The sequence below is a fragment of the Lolium rigidum genome, chromosome 7, assembly GCF_022539505.1.
Source record: "Lolium rigidum isolate FL_2022 chromosome 7, APGP_CSIRO_Lrig_0.1, whole genome shotgun sequence".
Classification (NCBI taxonomy): Eukaryota; Viridiplantae; Streptophyta; class Magnoliopsida; order Poales; family Poaceae; genus Lolium; species Lolium rigidum.
The window spans coordinates 22,905,783-22,924,679 of NC_061514.1; the positions used below are offsets into that span (position 1 = coordinate 22,905,783).

At 44.4% G+C, this 18,897-nt stretch overlaps 2 protein-coding genes across 2 annotated transcripts; both read left to right on the forward strand.

The window, feature by feature from the left end:
* The first annotated feature begins 390 nt into the window (after nucleotides 1–390).
* LOC124677777 (SKP1-interacting partner 15-like) lies at nucleotides 391–1,994 on the forward strand. Its single transcript, XM_047213737.1, has one exon. It carries the CDS (start codon nucleotides 427–429, stop codon nucleotides 1,669–1,671), a length of 1,245 nt encoding a protein of 414 aa, XP_047069693.1. The 5' UTR covers nucleotides 391–426; the 3' UTR covers nucleotides 1,672–1,994.
* Nucleotides 1,995–12,544: 10,550 nt separating this feature from the next.
* On the forward strand, nucleotides 12,545–17,974 carry LOC124671026 (serine/threonine-protein kinase STY8-like). Its single transcript, XM_047207468.1, has 16 exons — nucleotides 12,545–12,771; nucleotides 12,845–12,959; nucleotides 13,102–13,187; nucleotides 13,392–13,481; nucleotides 13,554–13,629; nucleotides 13,737–13,847; nucleotides 14,439–14,489; nucleotides 14,705–14,841; nucleotides 15,173–15,280; nucleotides 15,363–15,436; nucleotides 16,472–16,647; nucleotides 16,727–16,822; nucleotides 17,133–17,213; nucleotides 17,308–17,358; nucleotides 17,440–17,580; nucleotides 17,671–17,974. Exons 1-16 carry the CDS (start codon nucleotides 12,545–12,547, stop codon nucleotides 17,734–17,736), a joined length of 1,686 nt encoding a protein of 561 aa, XP_047063424.1. The 3' UTR covers nucleotides 17,737–17,974.
* Nucleotides 17,975–18,897: the final 923 nt, after the last annotated feature.

The following is an 18,897-nucleotide window of genomic DNA, read 5'->3' on the forward strand; positions in this document are numbered from 1 at the left end:
CGGGCATTGCGCTAGTACACTATAAATGTAATTTAGGTAGGAGATCCCATTTGACACTGTAGGCGGCATCCCATTTGACACCTACCCCACCGCCTGCTAATCACTCGACTGCGCACCTACCCCACCGATGACCCCACAGTGCGAGGACCCACGTGTCATCCTCCTTTGGCGCACAGCACACCACATCTTGTAGCCGTTCGCTCTCACTGACAGGAAGCCATTGTACGCTGGGGCTATTTGGTCCCACTTGCATGGAGACAAGACACGGTAGGTGAGCACACGGTATTCGCAATGTACTATTAATTCCACGCCGGCTGAAATGACGTCAACGCCCTCCTCCTGCTTTTCCATTTCCATTTCCACCACACTCGTCTCCATTCGGATTCTCCCCCATCCCCAAGCCCTCCCCTCGCCCTCGCCCTCGCCATGCCCGCCTCCGACGACGACCTGGCCCCGCCGCCGCCCATCCACCACCTCCCGCCCGACGCGCTCAACAACGTCCTCCTCCGCCTCCCTCTCCGTGACGCCGTCGTCTGCCGCCCCGTCTCGCGCCTCTTCCGCGACACCCTCAACGACCCCTTCCTCGCCCTCCTACCCTCGCTCCGCCTCCTCCTGCTCCGCCACCCGCGACCCGACGGTGGGGGCTGCCTCCACGCCTTCGACCCCCACCGCCGCTGCTGGCTCCGCCTACCCTTCACATCCTTCCTCCCCCACCACTCCTTCTCCCCCGTCGCCTCATCCGGCTCACTCCTCTACCTCTGGATCGACAACTCCAACTCCACCTCCACCTCCACCCCCGCTCTACCCTCCCCCTCCCCCTCCACCACCTCCGCCCCCACCTCCTCCTCCGCGCACCCGCCCAAGGCGCTCGCCGTCTGCAACCCCTTCGCAGGCACCTACCGCCTCCTGCCCACGCTCGGATCCGCCTGGGCGCGCCACGGCACCGTCCTCGCCGGACCAGGCGGCGTTGTCCTCGTCCTCACCGAGCTCGCCGCGCTCTCCTACACCCCGTCTTCGGGATCTGCCAAATGGATGAAGCACCCGCTCTCGCTGCCCTCCAAACCGCGGAGCCCCATCCTGGCCGCGGGCGCGCGCGCCGTCTTCGCGCTCTGCGACGTCGGCACCCCCTGGCGCAGCCAGTGGAAGCTCTACTCCTGCCCGCTCGCCGCGCTCACCGGCGGCTGGGCGCCCGTCGAGCGCGCCGCCTGGGGCGACGTCTTCGAGATCCTCAAGCGCCCCCGCCTGCTCGCCGGCGCGGGCGGCCGCCGCGTCCTAATGATCGGCGGCCTCAGGTCATCCTTCGCCATAGACGCACCCTGCTCCACCGTGCTAATCCTCCGCCTAGATCTCGCCACCATGGAGTGGGACGAGGCGGGCCGCATGCCACCCAATATGTATCGCTGCTTCACTGGCCTCTGCGAGGCTGCTGCTGCGCAGGGAAGCGCCATGCCCGCACCCGCTGCCGGCGGCAACAACAAGGTCAAGGTGTTTGGCGGTGATGGCAAGGTATGGTTTGCTGGGAAGCGCGTTCGCGGCAAGCTGGCTATGTGGGAGGAGGACGACGTAGGGACCAGCGGCGGCAAATGGGACTGGGTCGACGGCGTTCCTGGATATGGCGACGGCGTCTACCGCGGCTTTGTCTTTGATGGAGGATTCACAGCCATGCCTTGAAAAGACGGATCCCACACAGACAGACTGGCCGGTGCGTTATTAAATCAATATACGCTCAACTTATCATTTCTCATTCATCTCCGACGTCTGCCTGCCTGTTGCATCAAGAGGAATCGCCAAACATTTTACTTTCATTCAAACTGCTTCTTTTAGCTTGATCAAATACTTCCAATTGTTCTTGTTGTTGTTGTACTTTATGAATGTGGAATGTTGTTTCAGACATTAAAATCCTGTAGACCCTTTGTATGTCTAGATGATGCATTCATAGGAATCAAACGTTTGTTGATTTTACCTGCTTATATATTAGCCTGCTTGTTTGTTTATGTGAGTTGCCCACGTTTGCTTTTAGCTGGTTACTAGTCTGCTTTTTTGAGTTAGCCACGTTAGCATGGTACCCTGGTATATTAGTTCTGTGAACCGGACGGTTTCTTGGAATTTTAGTTAGGTTGTTACCAACTACTTGCAAGTAAAAAAACTGACAACTATTTCTGAAGTTGTGTGCTTCTGCGTATTAGTGATCCAGTCTTTATTTCTGGATTTAGAATGGTATTAACTATTACTCTGCTGTAATACTTGCCTACTTAGTGTTCTGTGATCTGCATTTTGTTACCTGTGTCCCATCTAGGTCAACATGAGTAGACTTCCATTTGATACATGACTCATCAAAAGATTGAGAAAAATGTCGGTAGCTACTCTTTTTACTATCCGCATGGACTGCGGATACATATAAACTATCTGGACATAGGTAACTGTGGTCAAACTACTTCGATTGAGTCGTAACAGTGACATTCATGCCCTGTGAGAGCTAGGAGATGCCCCAACATATACTTAACAAGAATTATCCCGCGCAATCGTTCATGTTTACGTCATACTGTTTGACGTCACTGCGCGCCCTCTGATGACGCATGCAGCAGATTAACTACTGGGCCGTAGACATCCTGCTGACGTGTAGGTGTTTACTGCCGTCACGCGCTAGTGCAGTCCTAAATTCAAATATTACTTGTAAAGTGCCCTCAATGGGTATACCTGTTCAAAACTTTCCTATGTACCAGCTCTTTGAGAGTTTGAGATGATGCTAGTCCAGCTTTTTGGTTTCAGCTACGTATGAATGTGAAATGACCTGTTGGTTAATTTTTTCACAAATTAAACTGCTGTAGAACTTTCTATGTTTAGATGTTAAAATGTCGCATTCATAGTAACAAAACGTTAGTGCTTTTAGCTGGTTACTGGTCTGCTTTTTTACGTGATTTGGCTACATTTTCTTGGTACCCTGATGTACTAGTGCTATGCATCGGATGATTGCTTGGAACTGCAGTAGGTTTTAATTTGTTGCCAGCTACTCCCTCCATACCGGATTAATGGGCAATTAGGCATTTCGAGAAATAAGTTTGACTACAAATTTGGTCAACAAAATATGAGATATATGCCATAAAAATTATACCATCGGATTCGTCTTCAAAAAGTTGTTCCAATAATATAATTTTTGTGATGTATATCTTATATTTTATTGACCAAATTAGTAGTCAAACTTATTACTCGAAATGCGTAATTGCCCATTAATCCGGTATGGAGGTAGTACTTGTAAGTCAAACTTATATTATTTCTGTGAATCGGACGGTTTCTTGGAATTGTAGTTAGGTTGGCACCAACTACTTGTAAGTAAAGAAACTGACAACTATTTCTGATGTTGTGTGCTTCTGCGTATTAGTGACCCAGTCTTTATTTGTGGATTTAGAATGGTATTAACTACTACTTCTGCTGTGATTCTTGCCTACTTAGTGTTCTGTGATCTTCATTTCGTTACCCGTGTCCCATCTAGGTCAAGGAGTAGACCTCCATTTGATACATGACTCATCAAAAGATTGAGAAAAATGTCGGTAGCTAGTCTTACTATCCGCATGGACTGCGGAAACATATAAACTATCTGGACATAGGTAACTTTGGTCAAACTACTTAGATTGAGTTGTAACAGTTGACATTCATGTCTTGTGAGAGCTAGGAGATGCCCCAACATATATTTAACAAGAATTATCCCGTGCAATCGTTCATGTTTACGTCGTACTGTGTGACATCACTGCGCGCCCTCTGATGATGCATGCAGCAGATTAACTACTTGGCCGTAGACATCCTGCTGACGTGTAGGTGTTTACTGCCGTCACGCGCTAGTGCAGCCCTAAGATCAAATATTACTGCACGATGGGCATAATTGTTCAAAACTTTCCTATGTACCAGCTACGTTTGACTAGCTCAGATGAAATGCTTCTGGTTGTTGTACTTTATGAATGTGAAATGGTCTATTGGTTATTTGTTTCATAAATTAAAATGTTGTAGAACTTTCTATGTTTAGATGTTAGAATATGGCATTTATAGTGACCAAACTTTAGTGCTTTTAGGTGGTTACTTGTCTGCTGCTTTTTTTCGTGACTTGGCCACATTTTCTTGGTACCCTGATGTACGAGTGTTGTGCATCGGATAATTGCGTGCAATTTGTTATTTGTTGCCAGCTACCTGTAAGTAAAAGAATTTACCACCATTTCTGTGTCTTAGTGATGCTGTCTTTATTTGCACATTTAGAATGATATTAACTACTACTGATGTAGTACTTGCCTACTTGCTATTCTGTGACCTGCTTTTCGTTAGCTGTGTCACACATCTAGGTCAACTTGGTTAGACTTTCATTTGATACACCACTCATCAAAAGATTGAGAAAAAAAAAGGTAGCTATCTTACTGTTTGCATGGATTGCCGGAATCACTATATATGAACTAAACTGGACGTCGATAACTGCTGTCAAACTACTTCGATGGTGCTGTAACAGTGGCAGTCATGCATTTGAGTTGTAGGAGCCAGGAGGTAGATGCCCAACAGAAATTAAGAACTAAACTGGATGTCGGTAACTGTTGTCAAACTACTTCGATGGTGTTGTAACAGTGGCAGCCATGCATTTGAGTTATAGGAGCCTGGAGGTAGATGCCCAACAGAAATTAAGAACTTACCTATAGAGTTCCTCCAATGGGTAGCTCAGAGTTTGCTTTACTAGTGCATGGTCTGTATCTCCTTCCATTGTTAGCATTATTGACTTGTTTCCAAAACTGAACTTGACAAACGAATTTGCTGGGGTCATAATGACTATTTATTTTGCCTACTTGGTGATCTGTGATCCGTATTTGGTTACCGGTGTTGCATCTAGGTCAACTTGATTAGACTTTCGTTTGACAGATGACTCGTCAATAGGCCAGGAACGTTGAGTTAGCTAGTCTCCTTGCTGTCTGCATGGATTGCAGGACTACTACTATAAACTAATACTAGCTCGATATACGTAAATGTCGTCAAACTACTTTCTTAGAGTTGCCACTGTCGCAGTCACGCATTTGAGTTCTAGGAGCCAGGAGGTAGACGCCCCAACAAAAAATTAAAACTTGCCTGTAAAGTGCCCCGATGGAAAATTCTGTTCAAACCGTACCTGTAGATATTGACCAGCTCTTGTTTCAGAGTTTGAGTTGATGCTTCTCAAGATTTTAGTTTATTATTTCTCTATAACTAGTTTGGATTGTGATTTACTAGTGAATACATGGTTGGTATCTCCTGCTATTACAAGCCTTATTTCCCAAACTGAACATGAAAAACAAGTTTGTTGTGCCCTCATAATTGTTATTTGTTCTGCCCTCATATTAGCTTTTGACCTCTTGTAGCGCCCTGTGTGAACTATTATCATGTAGTAGTATATTCAACGATGTTTAATTTAAGCAAAATATTGCATGTTTATATCACCGGTGCGTCATTTATGATATGGAAACACACATTTCGATATACTAAACTCTGTCATATGCGTACAAACTTTTTTTCTTTCTTGTACTAATTGTAACTAGTAATAACTTTCTTGATAAGCTTCTTTCCGTTACCTGTGTCGAATCTAGGTCAATTTGATTAGATTTCCATTCGATACGTGACTCATCAAAAGATTGGGAAAATTTAGGCAGCTAGTCTACTTTAGTGTATGCATGAACTGCGGAACCACTACATATAAACTAACAGGATGTAGGTAACTCTGGTCAAACTACTTTGATGGACTAGTAAGCATTTATGTTATAGCAGCTGGGAGTTAGATGTCTCAACATAAATTCAAAACATACTTGTAAAGTGCCTACAATAAACATACATGTGGAGACATTAAAATGCTCTAGACCCTTTCTATGTTGAGTTGTTAAATTGTCGTGCTTGTAGGAACCAAAATTTAATGTTATAGCAGCTGGGAGTTAGATGTCTCAACATGAACTTTCTATGTTTACAATAAACATACATGTGGAGACATTAAAATGCTGTAGACCCTTTCTATGTTTAGTTGTTAAATTGTCGTGTTTGTAGGAACCAAAATTTAATGTGTTTGGCTCGTTACTCGTCCGCTTGTTTTCTACTTAAGTTAGCAACATTTTCATGGTACTCTGATGTATTAATGCTGTGCATCGAATGATTGCTTGGAACTGCAATGTAAATAAAAGAACTCACCACCATTCCTGAAGTTGCGGTGATGCCATCTTATTTCTGAATTTTGATGGTGCGAACTACTACTGCTGCTGTAGTACTTGGAGGCGTTGGAGCTCTGTGATCCCCATTTCACTACCCATGTTGCTTGATCCTGGCAACTTGATTAGACTTTAATTTGATACATAACTTGTCAAATGATCGGGAAAATTTAGGCAGCGTGCAAGTCTTCTCATGGACTGCATGGATTGCGAACCACATATTTCTAAGATTTACAACATGTATGTACCGAAATTCATGTCAGACTGTACTTATTAGCCATCATTCCACCATTTACTTGTAACTTGTAAGTTTGTCCTTCTGGTGAATCTTGGTTCATCATTTTTTTAAACTATACACAGTCGCATGCTGGACGTGAAGTGATAAAATCTCATGAAATTAAAGCTAGGCGTTGATAATGTACATCTCTCAAACTATCATGTAGTTCATCATCATGCATGGAAGCCTGTTATTACCTTCCCTATGCAAATGAAACTTGTGCTACTTCTAATCTACATCTGCTATGCAATTTCTTGCTACCTAATACTAGGTGATTTGAAATATCAAATTTGGTGCTATGACTTCGGTGAGCCAGCTATATTAGTTAAGTTTTGAAGTCTGCTAATACGAATGCTACTATGTTCATTCAGCCCATTATGTAGATCTATACCACTTGCTATGTTGCGTTTTAGTAGAGTAACTTGAATACTTAGTGACAAGTTAGCATGCCGTTGCATTTTCAAGCTAAATTGTTTGTCAACTGCACATTACAATGTTTGCCCTTCCGTAGCACCAGTCAATTGTTTCTAATGTCTTCTGGGTACAGTAATTTGTGAAATTCATATATTTGTGCAACCTGTCTATTTGTTGGTCAAATGAACATAAAGAGTACAAACTGTCCGTAGGTGGAGCAGTATAGTTGACGTGTTTTCCAATTTTGGTCCACTCTTTTTGTGTGCATGGGTATTTCTTTTAAAACTTGTTTGAGTAGTATGCTGTTTGCTTGCTGGTCGGGTAGCAGGGATATGTCTTGTCAATTTTAATTTCTAATATTTTGATAACTAAGTAATGTATAGACCAAATCAACAGTGGACTATGTAAGCACTACTCTATTGTACGTATACAAAAATGTAAGCATGGGAACAGATGTAAGCACATAATCTTTCAAAGTCGCTGCCATCTTAGTAACGACGACCAGCCATATGTATATATTATTTGTGTGACATGCTTGACTTTGAACCAAAGCTGTAGTCTGCTAATGTTACTTAGAAACTGAATCTTCCGGTTCATCTCAACCATTCATTAATGACCAAAACTGGATTTGGTGCCTAAAGCTTAAAAGAAATCTGTAGTTGCGTCCAGTCCATTGTTGCCCAGTTAACTAATGCTTTGTCAGAGAAATTTGAAGTTGCATACTCTATATTCTTGTAAGCTTGGCTCTTTAGCAAATCTTGGTTCATCCAGGTTCATTATGTGCGTTGTATTGCTGGATGCGAAGTGATACAAATCTTCTGAAATAAGATCTAGGTGTTTGCTCTTCTCACATGTTAGACAGTTCATCATTAGGCATACTAGCCTTATTTAAAAGTTGGTATGCAAATGGGACTTTTGTAACTGTTTGATTTAATGGTTGCTATGCAATTTCTTTCTACCTAATGCTAGTTGGTCGGAAGTCTAATACCAGTTTACAATATTCAGGTGCATGTTTGTCCCTCATTTTCTGTTTCTGAATGTTCGTATTTAGTTTTGATAAACAGTGGCATGCCCCTACTTCATTAGAAAACAGATTGATGTTTGTTCAGTTTGAGGAAGCCCTTTTAGTTTGTGTAAGATGAATGGACACCAGTATGTTCGTTCTGTACAGGTTTTACATTTTAGCGGAGTCATTTAAATACCTAATGTTGTGATTGGCAAGTTCTCTTGCAACTTGTTTTAGTAGTAGTCTGTTGTTTGCGTACTTAGTCAATTACTTGCAAACCTGTTTTAGTAGTAGTATACTGTTTGCTTGCTGGTCAATTGATTGCTTACAAACTGTTTGCTTGCTGGTCAATTGATTGCTTACAAACTGGTTGCGGTTGGGGTAGCAGGGAAATGTTCCTTCTATCTCAACGAGTACTTCGATAATTAAGTATTGACTCACCATGTTTCAGACAAGATCAGCACTGGACTATATATGCACTAATGAACTGTCTAAAAAACACGGAACACATAGCATTTGAAAGTCGCTGCACTCACGATGTTCTATCAGTTGTATATATATCTGTGCGTGTCATGCTTGACTTTGAACCATAGCCGCACTCTGCTAGTGTCATTTAGAAACTGAACTGTTCCAGTTGATCTCAGCCTTGCATTAATTGATTAAAACAGGATTTGGTGCGCAAACCTTAAAAGAAAACAGTAGTGTTGGTCTCATGCATTGTTTAGGGTACAGCGTTGGTTTCCAGTTTAACTAATGCCTTGCCAAAAACAAAATAAAGCAGTGCTAACCAATCATCAGCGGCTTTGTTCGTGAGCACTTGCGTCACTGTGTGTTCCGAGAAATGGATTGATTTCTGTAGCCCCCATGTGCTGTGCTACCGTGTGTTTCTGGCCTAACTAAGATTGTTAAATGTTGAATCCATTTTACTAATTTTTAACTAGTTCATTTTTTTCTGTGAACTGCTTCAGATAGTTTTTTTTTTCTCTAACCTGATGTATTGCTTCTCCAGCTGTTTTATTGACCTCAAGTCTGAAGTCTGAATGACCTATACACTTATGAGTTTCATGCAGTCTCCTCCCCGTGACTGACCCCATGGTGTATTAGTTTGTCAAGTTTGCTGGGTCAGCACTGGGGAAGTGGATGGGCGCGTCTGCCGCCCAGAAAAACTTTCCCGTGGGTGCCCATATACTAATACGAAATGACTCGGCAGCGGATTCTTTCCGCTCAGCATCTCCTGTCGGATTCGTGCCACTTGATTCCATGCTCCCGTCACCTAATCCTGGACGGATCATTGGTCTAAGCAAGCACCCATAGTTCTTGGTATTTGTTTTCTTGTCGGCCCACCGAGAGAGTTCGTTTTGCGTCTCTCCTTTCGAGTTAATCTATCTCGTGGCTGCCCTATCAAGTGCTCAACATCCCCGTCATGGCTGGTTTATCAACGGCCTCTTGCGTGGTGTAGCGCATTGGCCCCTGCGATGGTACAAAGCCACATCGCCTAAAACCCTCTTGATACCTGTAGTAACTTTTTTAGTTAATTGTTACTGCTGCTTTCGTTTCAACACCTGGTTAAGCGTGGCAGCGACATTCATCTGCTCTGCTCCGCTCTCTTGGGTGGTGGTAACAAAGTTGCTGGGTGAAAAGGAACACCGGGTCAGTATATTATTATCTGGGTTGTGTACAATGTACTCGGACTGATCCGAGGCGGTTAAGTTTCAGCGCAATTGTCTACGCCAACTTTCCATTTTCTTTTAGCTGGAGTGCTCTGCCCACAGCCATCATGGTGGTGACCTTTCCCTATAGTTTTGCGACCTGAAGACCAATCAAGTCCATGCCGTTGGTGCGCCTGCCAGGATTTTTTACTTTTTTTTTTTGAATCTGCCTTGTTCGTTGCACGATTGGGCTGCTGCACTGCCTTGTTCTTTCCATGATCGGGTTCTTGTTGTCTGGAGCACAAGCCAGCAGGCGCATCCTGGATGGACGCTTTGGGCATTTGGCGGCAGCATATAGCGGCCGCCGGAACATGCTCTGAGAATCCTAGTAGTTTGTCCAGCCAGCTTCAGGTTCCTCCCTGATTTTGGATACATACTGGGAGCATCTTAGGTCCATGGTCGTAGTAGTATTTTTTTTCATTCAAACTTTCCCACAGGTGCACCGGCCCTACTAGGCTAATGTTTGTGTGATTACCACAACTTATATGTTTGCGAGCAACCGAAAAAAACATATGTGCTCAGTTGTTTGCAGCAATTTCTCTGCCATATTGTTTGGAGTGACATGGTCAGATAGTCTACTATGAAAAATCGGTGAAATGCAAGTGTGAACCAAACATGCTCTCATTTCCCACCATCCGTTTTCCTAGCGACCAAAGTTGAGGTAGTGATAGCATACGTTGCCCTCCGTCCCTACCATGGAGGAACGTGGTTGACATGTAGTAGGACGAGGAGCAAGTTAGAGGCGCATCTCCAGCACCATGGATATTGGCGACCTTTCGCTATAGTTTTGCGACCTGGGGAGTCGGAGGACCAATCAAGTCCATGCCGTCGGTGGTCTTTGAACCTTTACCTTGTTTTTCTGCACGACTGGGTTCCACTCCACCGCCTTGTTGTTTGCGAGATTTGGTTCCTGTTGTCTGCCGGCTAGCCGGCCGGCGGGCGGGCACTTGGCAACAGCACATAGAGCGGCCGCCGAACGGGAGAAAGAATCCCAGTCCGGCCAGCTAGGTCGTCGGATCGATTGTCCTTGAAAAGGAACAGCATGGCAACATACGAGTAGGAACCAAACATGCTCTCGTATCTCACAACCTTTTCCCCTATGGCCCAAAGTTAAGCGTTTGTGTCATACAAGGTGTTTTTCCCCACTCACGAGCATATACTCCTTTCTTAGATAAGTTTTAAAAGAATTTTTAAATGTTACAAATTTCCAATAAAAAATATTGCGTACATCTCGACGTACTATGTGCTCGCAAAGTTGTTGATCGTCGACAAAATTCGGTGCTAAAAATGCACACTAGGGGCATTTCTTTATCTTTGTTTTTACATAGAACGCGAAATATATTGGTTTACATAGAACACGAATTTTTTATACGCGACCTTTTCGAGTTTTTAAATGTTTTTCTACCGGTCTGATATGTCGCTCTCTTTCTCAACCCCACAACGAGTCCCTTAGCCCTTCTTCCCCTTTCTTACCCCCGCGCCACCAACAGGGCCTTCGGTGACTCCTCTTCAGATGCGCGCCCTTTGCTCGCGACTCCATATGTCTGAGCTTCTATGGCCGCACCTCGCACCTCCTGTGTCGGCTCCACTCCTACCGGCCGCACCTTTCTCTGGCTGCGCTCCTCTAGTCATGCCTCCTTCGAGTCGCGTGGCCGCACCTTTCTCCGGCTACGCCTCCCTACGACCATCCACTATTCGCACCCTCAACCACATTTTGTTAGATAAGCTAGGAAAAAATGATGGATGGATATAGTTCGAAGAAATATCGTAAAATGTTTACGTACGCAGAGAAAAAAGTTTACGTTCAAAATAATTTTGTACGATTGGCGGAAAAATTTTCACCGTAAATTTCACAACATGACGTACTTTAGAAAAATATTGAAAATGAATGTTACATACTTAAAAAAATTAATACATACAAATCATTTTATTTTTGTACCATGATCGATCGATCGAACGCACGAACATTACTCGTATAAGTAAATCGGACCGTGTCCGTGTGAAAGACGGCTGGGCTGGTGTACGGGGTTCGTACAGCCGCCTAATGCATAGCGCTGGTTTTATTTCCTCTAAACTCTTACAGTATAATCTAGGATAGTACACCAGTATAAGTGGAGGGACGTGGTTGACACGACTAGGAGGAGTGTAGGCTAGAAGAATATTGTTTGTTGCGGTAGCCCAGTCCCAGTAGTACATGGCGCGCGTACGGGAAATTGAAGGTCACGGGCGGGCGGGCAGGAGGGAATCTTTGAAGGAATCCAGTCGCAGGTAATCCTGGACGTACGGACGAAGTGGCTTACGGAAACTGTACGCGCTAACGTGGATTACATTGGTTGGTTGAAATTTGACCCCCTCCTAAATAACCGGGGTTGAGTTTGGATTTTTGGCCCTGCTATGTGAGTCCGTATGACTTTTTTGTAAAATATTTTTGTAGGTGTAGCATTACTCGGGAATCTCCTACTCCACCATTTCTCCACTGGCAAGTGGGACCGAGTAACCGTTCAACGCCAGGAGGGCCCACCTGGCTGACGCATCGATACTAGCCGTCTGTCCAATCCACCTCCGCTACTCCCGGAAAAAGGAGCTGGTGGGCCCCGGTTTCGAAACGGATAAGGACCCGTCTCGCGGCGCCACGTGTCGTGTTCCTACCGGCCGCCGTGACACGCCGGCGCAGAAGATCCCTCCGTCACTCTCCAGCCTCCCGTGGCAGGCTCACCGTCTCGTCTCTGTCGCCGGTGGCCTATAAATACGGGTCCGGCGCCGCCCTCTAGAAGATTCTTGCCGCAACCGCCAACGAGATCCCCCTCGGATTCCCCACCCCGCTCCGCTCCGCTCCGCTCCGTTCGTCACCATCCACCTCCTCCCCGTCGCGCGCACTCCGCCCCCTCCCATAAAGGCCCGCCGCGATGGCCGCCGCGTAGGCCCCCCCCCCGCGCGCGCGCGGATGGACGACGGGGGCGACAGCGACGACGGCGTCGAGGAGGGCGTGGGCGAGAGCTCCTGGCCGCCCGCCTCCTCCTCCGGCGGCGGCGGCGCATCGCACGGGCCGCCGTTGCAGGACGTCAGGAAGGGGATCTACCACCGCCTACGGGCCATCGGCAACGAGGAGGCCCTCACGGACCCCTTCTTCGAGCAGCTGCTCGAGGAGCACTACGAGCGCCTCCCCATCAGGTCCGTCCGCCCACCCCACCACGCCGTGCCCCCTCTCTCTCTCTCTCTCAAACTTGTGCTCTCGGGGGTGCAGCTACTCCATCGACCTGCAGGTGGACAAGGCGGAGGACGTGCTGCTGCACCGGAGGATCCTCGCCGAGTGCGCCCACCCCGACAAGCGCCCAGTCTTCCACGCGCGCTTCCTGCGCGTGAGTTCGCATCACCTCTTCTCTTCATATAGTATATCGCTCGCTCGCTTGCTCGCTCTGTTTTTTTTTTCCCCTTCAGTTTCACTCACTCAATAGTCAATACTATGCTCTCTTCTGCCCCCGGCCGTGATCGATCGAGCAGTGCTTTCAGGAGGAGAAGCCCAAGGACGCGCCGTCCGCTCCGGCGGAAAACGGCAATGGCGGGGATGCTCTGCTTTCCAGCCCGAGGTACGTATACGGGTCTACCCAGCCTGCTCCGGGACACAAGCGTCTTCTACGATCCACTTGCTCATCTCTGCTCAAATCTACTAGTATCATAATTGCAACTTCTGACGCGCAAGTTTTGCTCTGAATTACTGGAATGGCTTTACCTTGAATGTTTCTCGATCGCCTTGCTTGGTAATAGAATGCTTCCAATCTGCCATGATGCAGGCAGGGCGAGTTTCCGTGCCAAAGGATGATGGGGGACCTGAGCTTGGGGAGGAGAAAAGGCGTCGATGACTTTGAGGCCATTTCCGCATGGTATCATGTCTCCACCTCTAACTTCACTTCCATGAAATACATTGCTGAAATTGGCATCTAAATTCTCCACAGGAGGGACACTCCAGAAATCCGCCTTGTTCATGAAATTATCTTTTCCTCCATTGACAAGCCAAAGCTCCTCAGTCAGGTTTGACTTTGGACTACCACTCCATCTGCCGTGGTTTTTCTATTTCGATTTCTATATGTGCCATGTCATCCTAACTTCTCTGAATTTTTTTAATATTCTTCTTATAGCTATCTGCTTTGCTGTCTGAAATTGGATTGAACATCCGTGAAGCTCATGTGTTCTCAACAACAGATGGATTGTGTTTGGATGTATTTGTTGTTGATGGCTGGGAAACAGAGGTAAACAACTTTAGTGCATGTTTTTACTGCTAGTTTGTGTATTAACACGTCTCTGGAAGTGCACAACGTGTCTTTTGAGTCTTACAGGGGCAGATCCGAAAACACATGAAATATTTTGCACTCTTCAGAGTTCCAGTTGGCACAAGAATGCCAGTTATATGTGTTTTACCCAATTACCCTAGTTGTCGTCAACAAAACTAAAAATTCTTGGCCCCATCTTAGTTTGTAACGAATTTATAAACCTAGGACTGTCTCGGCTTGAACGTAGTGGAAGATTCGTACCCTAACTATCCACATATGCAAGTAGGTATTTGTTTATAAGAACTAGAGCTGTATTTTGACATTTACCCATGAAATCGGAGCACCTGCTTCCAAAGATGTAGTGACCGAAATGGTGCTGACGATAAACTAGATGGTTAACACCTCAACTGCTACACTTTTTTCGCGAAAACGCAAAAGCCTTGCGTGCAATTTGGTTATCAATGTACTCCTCTAGATTCTTATTGGTAGTGAAGCATCTGTGTGTTTGTTTGCAGACTGTTGCTTACAAGGATTTCCTTGAGTAAAAACATTGCCCCATGCTATATGCAGGAGACAGATGGTTTGCTGCAGCAGCTCAAGGAGACAGCGAAACGTAGTCATGTATGATTCTTTCCTTCTTTTACATTGCTTGTATGAGTACTTCAAATTTGAAGTAACTGCCTGGTTACCTACAAAAGGTGCTGGTAATTCAACTTTTCACAGTAAATACAGCGTTGTAAATACTTGCAGTCAGAAAGTCAGATTTATAAGACTGTAGAATGAACACACCATGTATAACCTTTTCCTTACAACTTTAACTTCCTTGTGGAATGCAGCCCTCATTATCTAATCCAACAAATTCTTCAACCTCGGAGCGAATACGAGAACTGCAAGAAAAGATTGGTGATTCTGAATTCGACAGGAATCTCCTGCAACCTATGGATAAGTTTGCATCTGGATCTTCTGGGGATTTGTAAGAACTGCAAAACTCTGTTCACATAATGGAAGCATTATTCCAGCCTCTGCATTAATTAAGAATAAACACTGCCAGGAACTATATAACACTTGGTTAGGAAATATTGGGAAGAGTAACATGAAGTTAGTGGATGAGAACAACAGCCACCACTTAATTAACTACCAGTGTGGATTGCATGCCTTTTTTCTTGCATTTTCGCAGTGAAATAGTTTTACAAGTCACATGTGAACATACATAGTTAAACCAACTGTACTGTTATTTGTGGAGATATCGGGGTGTTTGCTAACCAATAACAAATGGTCTTGTTTTTTTTGTTCTCGTTTTTTAGATATCGAGGAACTTACCTTGGTATGGATGTTGCAATAAAGTACCTTAGAGCTGAACATGTTAATGATTCTTCAAATGTAGAATTCTTGCAAGAAATAATGATTTTAAGGTATAGTTTCTTCTTTCACCCATAAACAAGACACCAAATCATCTAATTCCAGACAATGCTAACACAGTATAGTCATGTGCAGGAGTGTTAATCATGAAAATGTCGTTCGCTTTTACGGGGCATGCACAAAGCATCGGAAGTATCTCATTGTGACAGGTCAGACAATAATATTGCTTCCTGCTGTATGGATATGACTCAGTATCTTTGTTGCTCCAGGCTCACATGAAAGTGCTCATGCATGGGGATAGAGTTACATTATGATTAGTATTGGTGGCTAAATGTCTGTGGTCATGCTTAGGTCTAACCAGTATGTGCTTGATCATTCATCATCATATACTTTAGCATTTAAATATAAATAGCTCTTGATTACAAATTTGATAAGCTTGATTTAGAGAGGAGGAAAAAATAAAAGCAGAGCTTGAAAGATGGAGGAATAACTCATGTCTTCTATGCATTTTGGTAGGCACTTCAAGAACAGATAAGTCTTGAGGGATGTTTTGAAAATTACATCCGTACATAAAGAGTATCTACATCCTGCTGCAATGTAGTACAAATTAAAAACATATGTCTGACCAGAAGAATATGTTTACTCTGTTTCTATCGGATCGACAGGTCACTGCCCATCCTTTCATTTTGCCCAATTAGTTTCAGCTATGATTATAGTGGGCAACAGCTATGATTATAGTGGGCAATTGCTGATTTTAAAGTGCTTTTTCTACTGTGACTCTCTCGTAACTCGATCCCAGAAAGGCCTGCTACGACATGTATTGCCTGCTCGTGTCTTCTCATGTTTAGTTCATTGATTTGGACACTTTGAAGTAGTTTAGTCTGTCTAGCTTTTGGCGTGTCAAGTTAAGTATTTAGCAAACTGAGAAGCTGACATCCAGTGGCTCGACACTTAAGATGGTGTGCCGCTGGACGTACCCACAGTCTGAAGCTTGCTTACGTTTTGTTCACAGGTTTTCTCCACATTCATTCTATGTTTCGTCCTGTGTATGTAAGATCGCTGCTGGGCCAGAAGGCAGCAGTGATCATCTGTTCCTTCGCTTGTTTATACAAACTTCTACTACTCATTTCTGACAGTTGAAACTGTAGGCCCCTGTCTCTTGCTTAAAAAGAAGTCTGTCTATATCATCAGCCAAACTGAAATCCCCTGTCAACTGATATTTTACTCTTATTATTATGCTTCAGAGTACATGCCTGGAGGTAATCTATATGACTTCCTTCACAAGAAAAACATTACCTTGGAGCTATCAGTGATTCTTAGGATTGCTATTGGCATCTCGAGAGGGATGGATTATTTGCACCAGAATAACATCATCCATAGAGACTTGAAGACTGCCAACTTGTTAATTGGCAACGGCCAAGTATGCATATTTTTAATAAGTTATTATTTACTTTTAAATTTAGTTTTGCTGAATTTCTCTGATTCCTTTCTTAAAATAGGTTGTGAAGATTGCAGATTTTGGTGTCTCTCGTCACCGATCACAAGAGGGAGACATGACTGCTGAAACTGGCACCTACAGATGGATGGCACCTGAGGTGTGTTGTCGTTTTATTCGTTGTACTTTTCCTTTTCTAGGAAGTATATGATATCCTGCATTTTCTCAACGATCTTGTATTGTGACACGCTTCCACAACCAAGTCCCTGAACATGATGGACAAACTATGTGCTATAACTTGGTGACAAATGACATTGTTTTATTTATTTATTAGTTACCCACATCAGTTTATGGAACAATTTGTGCTTGATCTGTCAGACAAAACTCAGAAGGTTGTTGGTTCTGTTCAACTGAGGTGTTGTATTATTACGCATACAAGATGTGCTAATTACAGTTTTTTGTCCTACCAGGTTATAAACCACAAGGCTTATGATCATAGGGCTGATGTCTTCAGCTTTGCTATTGTTCTGTGGGAGTTGGTGACTTCAAAGGTAAACCTTGGTGTTGTGTCCAGGTTTTACTCTTTCAAGTTCTTCCAACATCAGTAAACTTTGGTTAAACTTGCCTTGGTACTGTTACCTACAGATCCCGTACGAAAATTTGACACCATTGCAAGCTGCACTGTCAGTAAGACAGGTATGTTTCAGTATTGAGCAATCAACTGTCGATAGTGGGTGTACCAAAGTGATCATTGGCTCATTGCTCCTTGTTTATCAGGGATTTCGCTTGGTGATCCCTTCAACCGTGCATCCAAGGTTGTCTAAATTGATTCAACGGTGTTGGGATGAAAACCCTCATATGCGACCCGTTTTCTCAGATATCACCGTAGAACTGGAAGATATCTTACATTCTGTTCAGGTAATTTTGTTGCAGTTTGTAGGCCATAAGTCTCGTGAGAAGATGAAATTTGAACACAAAGTAAATTATTGATTGGTTATGTTTCTGCAGGCCTCCAGCTCCAAAGGAGCCCATCGAAATACAAAACCAAAGATACAAATGAAATCACAGCGATAGAACACCAAGTCCTATGTGGCCTGCTCGGCCCTTCTTTCACATTATAGCGTTAAATAGTGCGATAGCGTAGAGTGTCTCCTGTATATATGTCATGTATATTGATTTTGTGCTCGGCTCTTTTGATTCTCTATCTCCCGTCCCAAAAAAATGCTTACATCAAGAAGTAGGTTAGGTTAGCATATTCTTGCTAACATAACCTAAGTGATATAGATACGTTTACATGTTTCTTTTTTCTCGAGTGGCTATAGTTTATATCTTTTTGCATTTTGGTTCATGTCTGATGATGAGTTCGTCTTGTAAGAACTTCAGATGAAAATGCCATCTCATGTCCATCCTGGTTGTTTTTTTAGATTGTCTGGTTCTTATTTTATACTCCCTCCATACCAGATTATAAGACGTTTAAGACTGCTAAAACAGTTGCTAGAACGTCTTACATTTCCGTACAGAGGGAGTATTTTCTTGTATGGAACATGATAGTTCAACAGGTTTTCACAGTTTCTTTTAGTAACAGATTTTTGCAGGAAATAATTCAAAAAAATCATGTCTAGAACAACAGAGCTCTCATCCCCATTGGCACCGGTTTGCTGGCCCACCTTTCTGATCTTCGGGTAATGGACTCTTGGCCCAATTATAATTTGCTACTACCTCTGTCCATTTTTAGATGTCACAAATTTATCTAAATTCGAATGTATCTAGATATTTTTTAGGCATAGATACATTCAAATTTAGACGAACCACTGGACATCTATTAACGGATGGAGGGAGTACTTTCCTTTCGCTTGACACATTTATTCTAGTTCTTTCTCGATGACTGGGAGGAGCACAGAGCTGGGAGTGCCTGCATAGACGGCCCCTGTCCAGGTCGGTGTAAGAGCATCTCCAGCCGCGTCCACAAAAAGATTTAGGGCGTTGGACAAAAAAACGTTCTTAGCCCCGTGTCTCAAAGTTATTTTTATCCGGCGTGGCTTAATACGGTGTCCGGCGCTCCGAGCCCGTTTCCGCTACACACGGGACGCTCCGGGCACGCCAGACACAACGAAAAGCGAGGCGAGAAGACGCGGGACCGACCCGCCAGCGGCACAGGAAAAATTCGTCCCCTCTCCCGCCAAATCGTGCCTCTCCCGCCACATCGCGCCTCTTCCGCCGCGCATTTCTGCCCTC